General features: G+C 61.8%; 1 protein-coding gene across 2 annotated transcripts in view; it reads right to left on the minus strand.

The window, feature by feature from the left end:
* Window positions 1–1,051: 1,051 nt before the first annotated feature.
* The window catches only part of SLC9A3 (solute carrier family 9 member A3), a 43,373-nt gene continuing 27,727 nt past the window's right edge, over window positions 1,052–16,697 (minus strand). Inside the window, exons 2-16 of one of the 2 annotated variants that reach the window (XM_034998758.1) lie at window positions 16,338–16,640; window positions 12,775–12,935; window positions 10,818–10,896; window positions 10,025–10,202; window positions 9,184–9,404; window positions 8,062–8,264; window positions 7,543–7,605; window positions 7,369–7,439; window positions 5,862–5,991; window positions 3,714–3,829; window positions 2,995–3,124; window positions 2,584–2,760; window positions 2,284–2,356; window positions 1,642–1,755; window positions 1,052–1,317 (exon numbers count right to left, since the gene is read on the minus strand). In XM_034998758.1, coding sequence (XP_034854649.1) covers window positions 1,052–1,317; window positions 1,642–1,755; window positions 2,284–2,356; window positions 2,584–2,760; window positions 2,995–3,124; window positions 3,714–3,829; window positions 5,862–5,991; window positions 7,369–7,439; window positions 7,543–7,605; window positions 8,062–8,264; window positions 9,184–9,404; window positions 10,025–10,202; window positions 10,818–10,896; window positions 12,775–12,935; window positions 16,338–16,640 — 2,285 coding nt within the window. Of the gene's footprint in view, window positions 1,318–1,641; window positions 1,756–2,283; window positions 2,357–2,583; window positions 2,761–2,994; window positions 3,125–3,713; window positions 3,830–5,861; window positions 5,992–7,368; window positions 7,440–7,542; window positions 7,633–8,061; window positions 8,265–9,183; window positions 9,405–10,024; window positions 10,203–10,817; window positions 10,897–12,774; window positions 12,936–16,337; window positions 16,641–16,697 lie in introns of both variants that reach the window. The other variant, XM_034998757.1, reaches the window with a different exon arrangement.

The following is a 16,697-nucleotide window of genomic DNA, read 5'->3' on the forward strand; positions in this document are numbered from 1 at the left end:
CACCAGGCAGGCTTGCTAGAACACCCCCACCGTGAAGGCCTCTCCCCAGCTGGACTGATGCACGCCCTCTCCAAGTGTCCACAGGAGAGAAAAACAAGGAGGTCCTGCTTCCGGTGAAATGAATGGGAAAGCTGCTGTGTGAGAGCCCCTTCTGTGCTGGGGGAAAGGTTCACCTCCTGTTTCCCCCCAAGTGCCCACCACACACCCAAAGGAAACGTGAAATGAACCCAAAACCTTGCACAAAGGGGCGAACCCTCTTCCCCATGGAAGGTAAAGTGGGGACCCAGCAAGAAGTCCCTGAAGCAGAACAGGTGCCTCCCCCCCGCCTCCCACCCTTGCCTTGCCCCCTCACTCCCCCCCACCCCCACCTCCTGCCTCCCACCCTTGCCTTGCCCCGTTGCTCTCCCCTGCCTCCCACCTTGCCCCTCACCCCCCCTCCCGCCCTTGCCTTGCCCCCTCACTCCCCCACCCCTCCTCCCTTGCCTTGCCCCCCGCTCCTCCCCCGCCCCCCCCCCGCCTCCCACCCTTGCCTTGTCCCCTAACTCCACCCCCCCACCCCTGCCTTCTCCTGAGAGAGGTGCTAGTCCCCTTGGCTGGCTAGTGGCCTGCCCCTCCACTTCCCTGTTCCCTTTCCCCAAACTCCTCTCTGTATGAGGCTGAAAGGGACTGTTGCTCTTCTGGACTCACTTCTGTCACATGGACTTTTCCCAAAGCCCTGGGGGCCTTTAGGGAGGAAAACAGGCCCCTTCCCACGCAACCCCCACCCAGCCCTGGGCTCAGTTCCCTCTGAGCTCAAGACTTAGATTCATGGGCTGAGCACATGGGTTACAGAGATCCTCAAACAGCTCTGGATCCTGACATCTCAGCTGGAGAAGCAGAGACTCAGACAGGTGTCCTAAGAAATGTGCAGCTGGAAAAGAGGCTTAGAAGGAGGGAGAAGAGTTGCTGGAGAGAGTCTGCGGAAGTTCAGGTCCAGAGCCAGAGAGGCGGCTGGCTAGGGGAGAGGGGCTGAGGAGAGAGCAGGTGTCAGGTCAGTGGGCGGGGCCAGGAGTTACATGTGCGTGGACTCAGGGAGGGTCTTGTGGGGCTGCTCCTCGGGGCCATCGGGGCCACTGGGGCCATCGGCCTGCAGAAAGGAGTCCACGGACTTGTTGCTGAGGCGGAAGGGCGCCAGGCGGTGGAAGTTGCCCGGAGAGCAGGGGATCTGCACACGGGCCCTCTGGGAGGGCACCACCGTCTCCCCAGGGGACAGCCAGGGTGGCACCCTGGAGAGGATGCTCAGGTCCTCATCCGGGGAGAACACGGGGTTGTCAATTCCTAGGAGAAAGGGCAGGGGCTGATCAGATTCCCAGGTGAACCTCGGACAGCAGCAAGGGAGGGTGCTGCCCTGGGGGTCAGACACCAGCTCTTCCTGCAGCTGACACCTGGAAGGTCACCTGGAAGGTCTTTGGGGTTCCGTGCCTTGCACCCCGTTCTGTCTCTCCACACGCAGCAGGCAGGGCACATGACTGCTCCCTTCTCTGGAGCAGAGACCCTCTCTGCAACTCACACCCCACGTGGACCCTGGTCCTGTAGTCCCCATCAACGACCAATGACCATGCTCACGTGTGGGGCCCAAGAAGGGCTGGCCCCACCCCTCACCTGAGGGGGAGTCTGTCGCCGTGTTGTCTTGCGTGATGTTTGCCAGGAACTCGATCCCCCCACCCATTTCAGCACCGTAGTCCGGGGCCTCCTCTGGTTCTGAAAGTTCCAAATCTGGTGGCAAGGGAGGGCAGCGTGAAGGAAGCGGGCTGGGCGCACAGACAACCCCGTGTAGTGCCCTTGACTGACACCCTTGACCAGCCTGCAGAGCACCCTGTGGGCTGTCATCACACCACCCCATCTGGGCAGCTTGCTGGGCGGCCATGCGTGCTGGGCAAAGCAAAACCACACCAAGAGGTTTTCCCTCCTACACGGGAGCCACGGGGCGTGTCCAGCCCTCCTGGCCCTGCTCCTCCTCCCCAGCCAGCCGGGCCTCCTGGAGGCGGGAGTGCACTGCGGAACAGGCTCTGCTCAGAGAGGGCGCTCTTCTTGTAGCTGAAACCCGAGGGGGGACGGGGACAGGGGATGTGGAGCCCACCTCCAGGGCGCTGCCCACCAGAGGGGCTGGGGCCTTGGCAGCAGCCCCCTACCCAAGGTGGGTCCTGACTGCCAAGGGGAAGGGTCTCTCTGGCGGGACAGTGCTCTGCACCCCTCCTGCCCCATCGCATGTGTCTCTGGGTCTGGCTGTGGCCCCCCCAGTACCTTTCTCCTTAATGGTGAAGTTGTCCATGGGGCTCTCCATGGGCAGTTTCCCGTTGGGGACACTGCTGTTCCTCTGAGAAACAAGAGGAAACCGTCAGCAGGTGTGGACGCAGCTGCGCCCGGACCCCGACTGCCCCAACCGTTCCCAGGGGGGCCCCTGCTGGTGCTGCTGGGAGCCCTCCAGGGCCCCTCCTGCTCTGTGAGGGGTTATAGGTGCACAGTGCCTGCCCAGGCCTGTCCCTGGGGGTGCCCTAGTGGGACCCCAACCCCCAGGGAACCCCACGGCCCCTCTGCCTTTACCCGCTTCTGGGCGCGTTCCCTCTTGTAGAGTTTTGCCGCCTTCTTGTTCTGGTTGATCCCCAGCTTGGCGGACTTGAAGGACTCCAAGCGCTTCCGCATGGTCCTGTGGAAGATCTCCTTGTCCTGCTTCTCGTCTTCGTTCGGGGTTAGCTCATGCCGACTGTAGAGATGCTTGTACTGGGGGAGAGGTCACAGTGGGGACACCTTGCTCAGCTGGGGTGCTGGGGCTGCCCCGAACCTCACAGCCCCACGAGCACCCCCAGCCAGACAGACCAGGGGCGAGAGAGCCCAGGGACCCAGCTGGGAGGCTGAGCCCCGCGCCTCCTGCCAGCCCTCTCCGCACTCTGCAGGGAAACTGTCCCAGGGGGAGGAGGGGGTCGGGGCTGTGCCCCGCCCGGCTCCGCAGCCCACCTCCTGCCGAGGCTTATACAGGTACTGCTGCAGGGTGTGGTGAGTGACCATGTCCTCTGTGTCACGGATGCTTCTCCTCCTCTGTTCCAGGGACTGCATGTCCAGGCACACCGCGCTGATGTTCTCCCTCCTATGTGGGGGCCATGGTGACCGCCTGCCCTTCCTGCCCTCACCACCGGCCTCCTGGGAAGCTTGTCCTGGGCCTGACTTCCCATGAGGCCTGCCCCCCCAAGTGCTCCGTGCCCTCCTCACTCACCCCCCAAGCCCGGCGCCCGCACACCAGTTGGCCAAGCCCCAGCCTTGCGGCACCACAGAGCGGGAGGCCCAAGCCCCGGGGACCGGTGTAGGTAGGGGTGACCAGGGATGAGGCCTCAGGCCCAGGTCTCTGTCTGGCACCCTCCTCTCTTGGTCTCCATCCGGGCAGACGCTAACATTTCCTACAGATGCACTGGAGCGGGGGACACCAGCGCCTGTGTGCATGCCCTCCCTGGGGTCCCATGCGGGGGCCTCTGCTCCACCCTTTATGACTCGCAGGTGCCCCCAGGTGCCCACTGGCCAGTGTCTGTCCAGAGGGGCCCTGCTGCCTATGACCAGGCGGGCCTGGGGAGTGCAGGTCAGGTGAGACCCCTGCCCATAGCAGCCTCCAGGGGCAGGCGGGGAGGGGCCCAGGCCAGGGGCGGCCTCTTCTGGTGGAAGCCCGTGTGAACGTGAGCACGTACAGGAGGTAGGAGACAGAGGCCTCCACGGTTGAGGGCCGTGGTGTGCTGAAGTCCACGTTGACCATGTTGTCAGTGCTGGGAGAGCGGATGAAGGCCAGGGACCCACGGCGCTCTCCCTGTGGGGAAGAGGAAGCTGGGGCAGCCCACACCGTGGAGTGCCTTGAAGCTAGGCGACCACCAGCCCCTGGAGAGCTGAGGCCTCAGGTAAGGCCTCGCTCCCTGGTTGGGGCTGGTGGATGGAAGAGGAAAGTGAAGGCAGAACCATGGGTCCTTCAACCCAGACCCTCAGTGGGCACGGGGTGTCAGGAAACACTGCAGCTCCCCACAGGACTGGGGAGGTGGCCCCTGTCCCCACTGGGGACTCCCAACCATCTGCCCTCAGTGACCCTGAGAAGGAAACCCCCAGTGGGGGCTCATGGCCTCTGTCTGGAACTGAATCAGATTAAGATCATGTAGAGCCGAGCCGGACATGAATGAGAGTTGGAAACAGCCACTCTCCTTGGGTGGGAGCGTGGGGCTGAGTGCCAAGGGGGTCACTGGAAGAGAAGCAGGGATGCCTCCGGGGAGGGCATGGGGCCGGCGTGGCGGGGCAGGAGGCCCAGAGGCACAGCCCCGGAGGACGCACCACCCCCGCTGCGGTCTGAGCGGGCAGAGCCAGTCCTGACCATGCAGGAGCCCATATCACGGCCACTGGGCGCTCAGTGTGGTGGGCAGTGGGGGCCCTGCAAGCAGACTGCATCTCCCACGTGGGGGCTAGGGGCGTCAGAGTGTCCGAGGGAGACAGGACTCGGCCAGCAGAAGGGACAGTCCCTCCTGCCCACCCATCCAGGCTTGAAGGACGCAAAGGCCTCTGTAGTCCCAGAGGGCAGAGATTTGAGCAGTGAACTTTCCCAGCCCAGGGCCAGAGGTGCAGACAGCAGGTGACCTTGTCCCTCCCAGTGCCTGGAGCTTGTGGGTTGGGGTTTCAGGGGGAGCAGGGTTGGTGTGGCATTAGCTCAGTAGATGGTGTAGGGCCCTTCTTTTTACTGCTCTCCTTGTGGCCCCTGCATCCGTCTGTCCTGGAGTGACCCCCGGCTGTGTTAGGGCATCAGGCTGTACATTTGGTGTGGACAAGTCCACTCGAGACAGGAATCACTTTCCCCTCGGAAGGAAGAGATGCTTCCAGGGCTCTGGCTACGCCCTCTGGCTGAGGTCCATGGGATTTGCTGAGATGGAAGTGCAGATCCCTAGCTCACCAGGCTCTGTGTAGGCCTGAGCTGGTGAGGCGCCAGGTGACCTCGGGGCCCAGGGGATACACACGGGGCAAAGGCCAAGCGACTGTCACACGTGTGCACTGCCTGGAGGCATGTGGCCACTGGGGAGGGGCCAGCCAGATTGTGTGTCCAGGAGGAGTGGGGTTTGACCTGGGGCCTGCTATGACTGGGTCACTTCGACGCACCCCGAGTCCTGAGTGGCTGTGGGTTGGCACAGGGCATGTGGCATCAGAAACAGCAAGATCCAGAGAGTCACCATGCAGCCCGCGTGGCAGGCTAGTCCCTCATCCTTCCACAGGCTCCCTGAGCCCACTCACTGACCCCACACTGGATGCACCAGCCACTAGTTGGTGGGGGGCCTTCTACGGCCCATCAGCCCCAAAGACATGGGGGAGGATTCATTCACCTCTAGAACGCAGGTGTTCTGTGGATGCAGGAGAGTCCTGCTCACCTGCAAGGACCTTAGAACCACAGCCCGTTCCCAGGTGTGCCCTGTTGACCCCACAGGATGCAAGACATCCTTGCTGCTTTCCCCTCTGTGTGCATGGCTGTGCGTATGCAGACATGCACGAATGTGTGTGTGCACATATGTATGTTGGGGGCATGACTCTGTAATGCCCTAGCTGGTCTTCGATCTCAGACTCACCACACCACAGAGCGTCCCACAGAGAGCCGTGGGGGAGGGTGCTGTGCCTCAGCTCCCACAGCCACTCTTGGGGTGTTGGAGGACCCAGGAGCTTCATGTCATGAACTTGTCAGCAGCCCCAGCATGGTGCCACCTGGGCCTTCCCACCAGGGGCCTCCCTCCCTGGCCCGCTGCCCTAGACCCCATCCTTTGGCTGGGTGTTTTTCAGCCCCCAACTCCAACAAGAGAACAGATGGAATGTTCTGGTACCTCAGCCACATAGCTAATGGCATCTTTCAAGTTGAGTTCATGGAAAACATTCAGAATCCGATCTCGTGACTTCTGAGCCGACCTTCTCATAAGGATTTTGCTGAGGAATTTCCTATCAAAATTGGACCACCTGGGGGGTCAAACCAACACGATATCAACACTTGGATGGGCCGTGGGCAAGGCCCCAGGATGGACGGGGACCTCGGCAGTTGTGGGGGTCATGGAGTAGGGGTCCCCCTCTCACTGCCCGGACTTGTAATGGACATGGTCTCGCAGGAACTGAGACACAGGAGACGCCCTCCCTCCCCCCAACCCTGACTTTTAGTTACTGTAACAAGCACAAAGGTGAGTTTTAAAATAAAAGGAATAAACCTCAGGGGTGCTTTTTCCTCGTCTGTGCTCTGTTCCTACCTTCCTATATGAAGGTACATGTCATTAGAATGTATGTCGAATTCTGTGTTTTGTTTTCTTATTTAATACAATATTGCAGTTTTCCAAGTGACTACCTAACCCTCTGGAAAGGGTGAGGCTGGGGGAGGGCAGGGCCCTGGGGCCCTGGCTACAGTGAAGGGGGCGCATTTTACCTGCAGAGGGATTGGCTGGGGGAGGAGGAGCCCCTGAGCTCCCACACTAGGCGAGAACAAGGCTGGCCCGAAGGAGGCTTTAAACCCAACACACTTAGGGTACTGGCCAGTATTCTGGGTCAGAAGAGCAGGTGGCCGGGTGAGAATAAGAGGGACATCTAGCCGAAGCCCAGTGGGCCACGAATAGGACGGACGTGGTGGCGGAGGGAGAAGAGGGGGCTCCAGTGGGAGGAGGGGGCTGGGGGAGTCCCAGGGGAAGGAGGGGCTCCGGGAGGAGGGGCTCCTGGGGGAGAGGGGTCCCAGAAGCAGAGGGACTCCGGGTGGTCCCAGGGAGAGGGGGAGTCCCAGGGGAAGGAGTGGGTCCAGAGGTAAGGGGATTCCTAGAGGAGGAGAGTGTCCAGGAGGAGAGATTCCAGGGGGAGTAGGGGGTCCAGGGAGAGGGGGAGCCCCAGGGAGAGGAGGGGGTTCAGGGGGAACAGGAGTCCCAGGGGGTGGGGGTCTCAGTCAAGAAACCTTCTGACCCCTTTAAAGGCAGTGTTCTTCAGTTAGCTAGCACTTTGTGAGGCTGGTTTATGGGGAATATCAGCGGCTCTTTCTACCCTGTGGGTCTCCCGTTAAAGGCAGAGGAAAGGGGGCGCCTGGGTGGCTCAGTCGTTAAGCGTCTGCCTTTGGCTCAGGTCATGATCCCAGAGTCCTGGGATGGAGCCCCGCATCAGGTTCCCTGCTCCGTGGGAAGCCTGCTTCTCCCTCTCCCACTCCCCCTGCTTGTGTTCCCTCTCTGGCTGTCTTTCTCTCTGTCAAATAAATAAAATCTTTAAAAAAAAAAAAAAAAAAGGCAGAGGGAAGGAAGCTGACATTGGAGACTAAAGATGCCTCCAAATATCCCCATTTCAGCCCAGCCAGGGGCGCCTGCAGCTACTTACTTATCTCTGAGATAATTGTGTCCAATTTGTCCCGATATGTCCTCAATGGCTGAGAGGATGTGGTCGAAAGCCTTCGCAGGAAAGAGAAGGGGATTAGCATCACTTGGAGGGACGCAACTGCCAGCCCTGCCCCGCCCCCCCCCAACCTGCAGCCGCCACCGGGGGGTCCCCTACCCTGCCGTGCAGCTTCTCGTTGAGTTTGGGCTCTCGATGCTCACTCCTTTTCACCTTCAGCCACTGCACCAGGGGCTTGATGGTCAGGCCCTGGAAGACGGGTGTTGACCCTGGTGGCAGGCGGCTCCACCCCAGGGCCCACCCCGGTCCACTGAGCCCCCAGTGTGTGAATGCACAGCCACCCACAGGTACACAGGGACCTGGCCCTGCTCTGAGAGCCCCCCAGGCGGCTCTCTAGATTGTCCAAAAGCAAGGGGGAAGTGGGACACTTTCCTGGGCGTGTCTGGTCAATGGAATATTAACTGGGGCTTTGTTAGCCAGCATCAGCCCAGGAAGGACATTTTTAGGCCAAATTGTGCTGCGTCCCCTGTGGGGCCACATGAAAACCTACAAAACGGCTCCTAGTTACTAAAATAGTAAAAACCAATTAGGGCCTGGAGGCTGGAGAGGCTTGTCACAGCGCCCCGGGCCGGCATGGTGAGGCCGGGAGGATGGGCAGGGGCACGCGCTCGACCCTACCTGGAAGATGACCGTGAAAAAGACCACGATGATGGTCGTGCTGACGAACAGGTTCCTCTCCTTCACCTTCTTCTCGTCCAGAAGGACAACCAGAGCGAAGGCCACAGCCCCGCGCAGGCCACCATAGGACATGACCACCTGATCTATGATCTCCAGCTGCACCATCCGGTACCGGTTCAAGACCCAGGTCTGCAGGACGACACCTGTGGGCGGGGCCCGCACTGAGCGCCCACACCCCAGGAGTGGCCCCCCTTCTTGGCAGCCACCGCACCGGGGGAGCAACATTTGGGAATTCCCTCCTTGGGCATTGACGGCGAGGGTGACGGGTCCTGTTCTGAGCAAAAGTCACGAAAACGCCACCCTGGGGCCCTGCTCTCCCCACACCCTCCTGTCTACACCGGTGCTCCCTCTTGGCCGAGAGCCAAACCTGCCCTGTGACCCAGGAGGCAATGGAAGCCTTGTGTCCTAGGACCACTGACCCTGTCTCACTCCGGCAGCTGCTCCCTGGAGCCCCCAGTCCCCGCTGAGCACAGGCAGAGTGGGTTGTGGTCCCACCCCGGCCTGCACCCCAAGGATGGGCCACAAGGGTCACAGCGGGCAGCAGGGATCCAGCCTCACAGGAGCCTCCATCTGCTTCCTCAGCGACAGCATCCAGAGTGAGTCAAGGGGAAACCAAATGGGTTCCCCTAGGTTCTAGAACCTTCCACCCTGCCCCCCAGCTACGCTATCTCTGACTCAGGGTGACAAGGCCGTGAAGAAAGCCTGAACCTTCACTGCACATAACTGATGGCCTGGCCATGCTGAGGCTCCCCAGGGGCTCTGGAACCTGCTGCTCACTGGGCCAGGGGGTTCACTCCAAGAGGGCTGGTCACAAACACCACGTCCTCGGTTCCCACAGACTGCCCACAGTGGGTCCCCACTGTCCACCCTCCACTGTCCCCATCATCCCTCAGTCATCCCCACTGCCCCCCACCATTCCCCACCTTCCCCAATACCCGCCTCCCCCAGGCATCCCTGTCATTGTCCCTCCTCCCGGTCACCCCCATCGACTCCCCTCTTCCTCGTCATCCCCACCCCCGTCCCCACACTCCTTCGTCCCCACCATCCCCCCGGCACCCTCACCGATGGCCCGGTACACAGAGATGAAGACCAGTGTCAGGAGCACAAAGGCCGTGTTCCACTTCCAGATGAGGGGGTTCACGGCCGAGATGCCCAGGAACATGAAGATTATGGTCTCCGCCCCACTGGCCAGCATCTTCATGGTGTAGCGCACGGTGGTGGCCGACTGCTCAGAGATGTTAGCCTTCACGTACTTCTGACAGCAGATGCCACAGAAGGTGATGCTGCGGGCGGATGGGCTCGCTGTCGGACTGGGGGCCGAGACTCCACCTGCACGGCCTGTGGCCTGTGTCCCGGGCACGCACCCCCCCGCTGACCGGCCCTTCTCCTGGGGCTACACCCCAAGACCTGAACCCTGAGCCGTCCAGTGGGCTGCCTCAGTGTCTGTCCCCAGTCCAGCGGCAGCTGGCTCTTGGACGGGTGCTGGGGCAGATTCGGGTCACGGGGTGCCAGCCGGCCGCCCCCCCAGGGCACCCAGAAGAGGCTGCGTGTAGGCAGCGGTCAAGGGCAATGCTGTGAAAATGCCCACTCCTGATTTAAAACCCGAATAGACCAGATTCTTTGCCCCCACAGCGGCTTCTCAGCCCTCATGGGGAGGTGGGCCAGGCAGAGGGGGGCTGGGAAGGGCCCGGGAAGGATGAGCCCAGGAAGGGAGGGGCCGTCCTCCCCCGGCCCCGCCTCCCTTCCCTCCCTCCCCCCTCCCCTCTCCCGACCCCCCCTCCCCCCTCCCGGCACAGCTGCTTGGCTGTGCTGTGGGGTGACCCCGCCCCACCCCTGCACACCAGCACGTGGCCCGGACACTGCAGCTCTGGCACCCTGGGGCGTGGGAGTGAGGGGGACTCACGCCAGGATGGCTGACAGCGACAGCATCTCGGACGTGAGGTAGGACAGGTAAGAGATGATGAAGACGAAGCCCGGCTCGATGATGCGCACATGCTTGGTGAAGCGGGTCACCAGCGAGAGCAGGAAGGCAAAGATGACCCCCACCAGCGTGCCCCCCAGGCTCACCACGAAGAAGGACACTGTGGGCCAAGGACGTTGGCTGAACCGCCTGAAAGGCCCTTTGTGGCCGGGTGTGGCTGGCCCCTGTGTGGGCGCGGCTGACCGGCCTTCCTTCCAGACCATTCCTCATCGAGGGTTGCCTGGTAACCCCCACAGAGGCGCCAACAACTCAGCAAACAAGAGGCCAGTTCTCCCCCTGAGAGGCCGGCACGTGGAGCGCAGGGAGGCCCGGCTCCCCTCCCCCATTGTGGAGAAAGGCCAAGAAGGAGGCCTTGGGCAGGGTTGTCCCTGGACCCCCAGGACAGCAAGGCTGTCATTGTCCCTGCCCAGAGAAATGTTTACTCGGGACCACCCAGGACACCAGGATCCCCGTCCTCCAACTTGCCATGCTGGTGGGTCTCAAAGGGCAGCACCCTGCCTCCCCAGGGTGCCCGGACCCAACGAAGTTGCGTTCGTGAAACACACTGGGGATGGGAGGAAACTACCACCCAGACTTCAAAGTGGAAGTGCCTTCTCCTACACAGGCTGTGGGTTCCAGGGGCAGGCCTGGGGCCGAAGCCTGGAGGTGGTCCCCAGGCTGGAGAGGAGACGTGGCCCCCACACTCCCCAGGCGGGTGGACCCCCCAGCCACACACCTATGCCTTTCACGCAATCCACGCCAGTCACCTTGTCATCACCCAGCGTCACGAAAGATTCAAACACGTTGTAGAGGACCTGGGGGGGACAGAGAGGCAAGCATGACATCGGGTCAGCCCTCGGCCTGCACTCACCCCCCTGACCCAGGCCCCGGGGACTCGGGGACTTGGGCTGGATGGAGCAGCCTGTAGAAGCCACCAGAAATCACTGGGAGGAAATCATCACGGGGCAATAATGCTCAATAAGACAAAGGCCCAAGATGAGCCAGCAGGTGGGCTAGGAGAGGCAGAAGGACATTCTAGAAGGAACTAGAACCTTCAGGAGCAAACCTGGCCCTTTCCTACTCTCGGCAAAGCACAAAGCTACCCACTGCGTTTAACTCCGTTTTGTTTTCCCAGATGAAGCCAGAGTTTCATTTTTAGCGACTTCACCATTGCATTGACTCCTGCTTGTGGGAGCATACCCCTTGATGTCTTTGCATGTTAACCTTTAAACTGTATCCCACCAAGATATTTGAGACGAAAAGCTCGAGAACTATATGCTAGGCTCAGCTGTGGGGACAGTGTTGTTTCCCGGGCCTCCTAAGGACGTGCTGCTCCACACCGCGGGGCCGAGGGGCTGCCATGGGCAGATGCCGGCTCCTAGGGAGGCCACTTGTCTCTGGGCCCTGGGCCCGCCTCTCCAGGTCTGCTTGAGGGGACACAGGACCCCAAAAGGCAGGGAGTGCTGCTGTCTCTGCAGCAGGAGGCTCGGCAGGCTTGACGAGCACTGGTGGTGGGCAGGGCCTGGGCCTCCAAGGGCCTGGGGGCTGGGCCACAGCTCAGCTCTCTCCAAGGAAACGCGGGTGGGAAGGGGGATGGAGCCTCCGGCAGGACTGTGCGTGGGGAGCTCTGCGGTGAGCCCCGAGGCTCGGGCAGAAGTTCGCGCTCCCGCAGAGAGGGGAAGCCACCGCACAGGGCAGCCCAACCTCAAAGGAGCTGTGTGTTACATTTCCGATTAAATTCCAAATTAATTCTCAAATTCCCCCGAGAACATCTCTGCTGCAGAAGAAATCTGGTGCAGCACAACCTTGGGACTTCTCAGTCTCCTGAGCCCTGACGGGACATGAGAAGGGGGGTTCTTAGAGAGACCACCAGTTACTTTCAGAGCTAGGACAGATCTTCCTGTCGCGCGGTGTGGGGCCGGTGGGGCCAGACCCTCGGGCCCAGAGCAGGTGCTCAGAGACACAGCGCCCGGCCGACCTGCGCGGGAAAGTCACTCTGTGCGCGCCTCGGTGTTACCCATAACTCACTCCCACAGAGGTAGCGGCCGGTTTGGGGATGGGTTTCGAAAAATCCATGCCGGCCACTGTGATGCTGAGACAGTGTCCCCACATGTCATGAGCCTTCTGTTCACTTTGTGGGGTCACTGTGGCCTCACACCCTAACAGAGGGTCCTCCAGCCCCTGCCCGCCCACGGGGGCCCTGCCACACTCCCTTCTGGAAAGAAAGCTGCCTTCGGGGGCGTGCGGCCCGTGCTTGCTCATCGTCCTCCCTTGCTTCTGGTGAGAGCTTGCCCTTTGTCTCTTCATGGGCTCCCTTAGGGGACCCACAACCAGGTGGCACCAAGTCTGGACCCAAAGCTAGAGGCGTCCCGTTCTGGGCAGCATGGCGGTGGGGCTGACAGGTGGTTACCACGAAGGAGGGAGAACGGATGAAGAGCTGACCAGACCGGCAGTCATTCTGAGTTAGGAGGTGGTGAGGGAAGGGGGGCCACGCGCCAGGGGCATGGGGAAGCCTCCTGCAGTCGGAGCTGCGAGCAGAGGAAGAGCCCCCTCACACAGCCTCGGCCTTCGTGTGCCCCGTCCTCTGCCCTCTGCACCGAGGGGCACTGCAGCCACTGAGTGACCGTGTTTCTCCCCCCAGTGGCTCTGAGATGCCCTGTGCCAAGTCCCAGACCCGCCCTGCACCCGCTCACCACAGTGACAGCGTCGTTCAGCAGTGACTCCCCAAAGACGATGATGAACAGGACCTCGTTGACGTGTACCTCCTCGAACACGGCCAGGACGGCCACCGGGTCCACGGCGGCGATCAGGCTGCCGAACAGGAGGCAATCCAGCAGCTGAACTTTCAGGTCTCCTGCAAGACAGGCAGGGCTATCAAGGAGAGCCCTTCGGGGCCCAGGCAGAAGGAGGACCTCAGAGTCAGGCACACTTCCTCCCCTTGGCCTTCTGGGGGGCTGCCCCAGGCTGTTGTCCTGCTGACGGCTGGGTTGGAGTCCCCTCAGGATGGGGACTCTGATGCTCTTGGGTCTGGGGCTGGCCGGTTGTGGGAACCAAGGTCAGACTGCCTGCCTCCCTCCCATGGGCCCCCACAACCTTCAGGAACGGCTTGTCTCACCCTCCAGTGGGGACTGGCCGCCCTGCCCCTGGCTGCTTCCTCTGGCCAGCTGTACTGGTTAATACCCCCATACAGTGCTAAATAGGCCATCTGCCAGCAGATGAGGGGCCCCTGGTGCCCGGCCAGGCACAGCATGGAATCAGACCCCGGCCCTGGCGGTCTGCAGTCCAGGGATGCAGATGGTGTATTTGCTAGGGAGGTGGTCGGGGGCTCGACAGGCCTGGGGGAAAGGCCTCCCTGGGAAGTGATATCTCAGCCCAGATCAGAGCCACCAGGACCAGCCTGAGGGGAGGTGATGGACGGGGCGGGGGGGGACAGGCCTCACAGGGCCCGGGGAAACCCGGGGGTTCCAACAGGAGAAGCCGCTGGGGAGGTCTGAGGGACAAGAAGGGAGCTGGGGGCTCAGAGAGGAGGGAGGGGAGGAAGGGACCCTGGAGGTGCAGGTCCTCAGAGCTCAGCCTAGCCTGCATCTTGGAGTGACCCCTGCCCAGTGAGTTCCTGGTGCCCTCGAGGGCGGGGGTCAGGCTGAGATGCACTTTCCAACTTCTCTGTCCTTCCAGATCCATCTCAGTCTCCAGAGCCACTCCAGGTTGCATATGCAGACCCCCGGCAGCGATCTTCCCTGGACAAAAGCTCAGGGACCCCCGCATATGGTTGCCTGTCCCAGCTCTGTTCGGGACACACGCCTGCTCTCAGAGGGCTGGTGGGAGGAGGACCTTGTCCAGGGGCTTTCTTGGCATGGAGTCTCCTCCCCAGGCTGAGTGGAACCGTGTGGGCTGGACGCCTGCCGGTTCAGAGCTGAGGGCCCCCTCCAGGCCCAGGACGGGGGGCTTCCGCAGGAGCCCGGCTCTCCCTCAGGACCAGGCAGGGCCCTGGGAGAAGGTCGTGTCTGTGGGGAGGCAGGGCCCTGGAGGGGGTTTCTTGTGAGCTCTGAAAACCCCACAGCCTGAGCCACAGTCTGGGTGCTAAAGGGGTGACAGGTGTTAGAACCAGCTTCCAATGACTTTAAGACGTCTCTTTTGGAACGGGAATCATAGGGTTTGCTCTCCCACCTCCAGATGCTGTGGGTGAGGCGGAGGTGAGAAGGCAGTCTTCCTGGCTTCAGATGTCAGCGGCTCCCGGACCCACATACCCTTTGAGGTGTTCCATCTGTAGACGCCTCCTGGCTCAATGGCCTCTCGCTGTCCACAGACCCTGACAGACCCGGTGGCACCTCCTAGAAGCCAGCCAACCAGGCAGCAAGTGCCCTGTGTCCAGGCGCAGCCTGTTCTCCTCCCTGGTGGGACCATCTGCCACCCACCGGCCCTGCCAGCAAGATTCCTGGGACCGGACTGGACTGTGGGCTCCCTTTGACCAGCTGCGTGCTCCAGGACCCTCTCTCCACCACAGCCAAGAGGACCTGAGGTTACACCCATCTGAGGGGGCCTCTCTGACTGATGGCCTGGAGTCTCTGCTGGGCCCACCCCTAGCTGGCTTGTCCAGATGCCCACCCAGGATCCCCACAGCCAGGCCACAGGTGGCCCGGCCTAGGCTGACCTTCCTCAGAGGGGTGCTCCCCTGCCTTGAGCTGCACCTCAGAGCCTGGCCACTGGTCTGCAGAAACTGATCCCCACCTCCCTAGCCCCATCAGGCTCCTGGCTCTGGGTGTCTGGGGACAGGACAGACTCATTGGCCCCTGGGTGCTGTTCTGCTCCGTGACCTTGGCTGATGTCCACCCTTGACCAGCTGCATCCTGAGGGCTGAGCACAGGCCCCCTCAGGGATCCTGGTCCAAACCCCAAGACTTTCCCCTGGGTCCAGTGGCCGGAGGTGGTCCTGTCATCTTAGCTATGTCCCAGCTATCTAAAGGCATCGCCAATAAATGCAATCAAATGCACCCGAGGCTTACTCGCGTGCGAGGCCTGACCAGGTGCATTCGGCCCCATGTCACCCTTGAGGGGTTTCTCTGGGTTGGGCCTGGGGGTGGTGCCAGATGGCAGCAGGGGTTCAAAGGAGCATGCATGCTCCCCATGGGCTGAGGACAAAGTCCTGAGATGACAAATGGGCCAGGCAAGGTGATGGTTCCCGTTAGGGGCCCTTTGGCCTCTCTTTCTCAGTTCGTGTGCTCTGTCGCCAAGGCCCCAAGGCCCTGATCCACACGGGGAGCAATGCCCAGCCTCTTCCTATAGTCAGATGGAAACCGCTGACCAGGCCCATCCCTAGAGTCTGGTTCTTGCAGGTGGGGGTGTTTGGGGCCAAGGCTGAGCACACAGACAGGTGCCCGTGGTGCCGACTCTCACTTCTCCTTGGTCGCCCCCAAGGCCGTGAGCCAGCGCTGCAGACCCACACTGCAAATGCACAGCAACCGCAGAGTGGGCCGTGCAAGGCCTCAGGTGAGCCCCTTGCCCCGCCTGCGCCAGTTTCCCATGTAGATAATGGCCCACTCCCAGGTGGGTGGGGTGCACCTCGGCTCTGCGCCAGGGCTGAATTAAGTAACCCAAACTGCAGGGGGAGCGGCTGCAGACACACAGATGAGTGGTGGCCGAGCAGCGGCCGGCGAGGCTTCTCCTGCAGGACGTCCTGGTAGGATGACCCAGTCTTTGTGCTCAGGTGTGTGTCTGCCAGGGCTCCTCCATCTGGCCTCTGCCAGAGGGGGCCTTCCCCTCCCTTCCCCTGGGTGCTTGGTGGCGGGGAAGTGGGGCCCAGCCCCATCTTCTTGCTGAGGGGGAGGGACAGCGGCTCGGCTGTCCCACCCACCCCACCCACCTGCTAACCTGGTTGGACAGGGTTTCATTCCCAAGCAGGACTCGAGCCTCAGCCTGGGGATGCCCAGACAGCTGTTTATTAATTAAACCTTATTTTAAACAAACCAAGCTGGTTGAGTGGACCCACCAGTAAGGTTTGTCACCCTGAACACTCCTCCCCTTTCTGGGTCTGTATTCTGTATCCTGAGCTTTCTTAAGTAGTAAGGCTGCCCACACCCTGTTCCTGCAGAGCCCACCCCGAGAACATCCCCCAGGACCTCGTCCCCGGACTCCACCCCGAGGACTCCACACCAAGGACCCCACCCTGAGGACCCCTCCCACGCGGGCCCCACCACGAGGACCCTGCCACGAGGATCCCCCGCCCCCAGGACACCCCCACGGACGCCATGCCCGCTCACCCATCAGGCCGCTGAGGAAGACGCCGTAGAGGGACAGTCCAGTGGTGGCCGCGTTCCACACAGTGCCGATGACGGCGTACAGCAGGATGGTGCCCAGGTTTCCGAAGAAGAGCCGGTTGGGCATAAAGTAGCCGGCGTCCAGCACGATGGGGGGCAGCAGGTAGAAGAAGAAGACGGTGGGCGTCAGTGTGAAGGAGGCGATGTGGTCAGCTGCCCAGACGATGCCGCCCAGCACCAGGCCTAACACAATGAGCAGTGCGCTCTCGGGGACGACGCTGGTGACCTTGTGCGACAGATGGAAGCCTGTGGGGGAGACGGAGGGGGAGCTCAGGGGCCAGGAGCCCTCCGAGCCAGGCCACC

Source organism: Mirounga leonina, unplaced genomic scaffold (assembly GCF_011800145.1).
Source record: "Mirounga leonina isolate KUSES-001 unplaced genomic scaffold, KU_Mleo_1.0 Mir_95, whole genome shotgun sequence".
Taxonomy (NCBI): Eukaryota; Metazoa; Chordata; class Mammalia; order Carnivora; family Phocidae; genus Mirounga; species Mirounga leonina.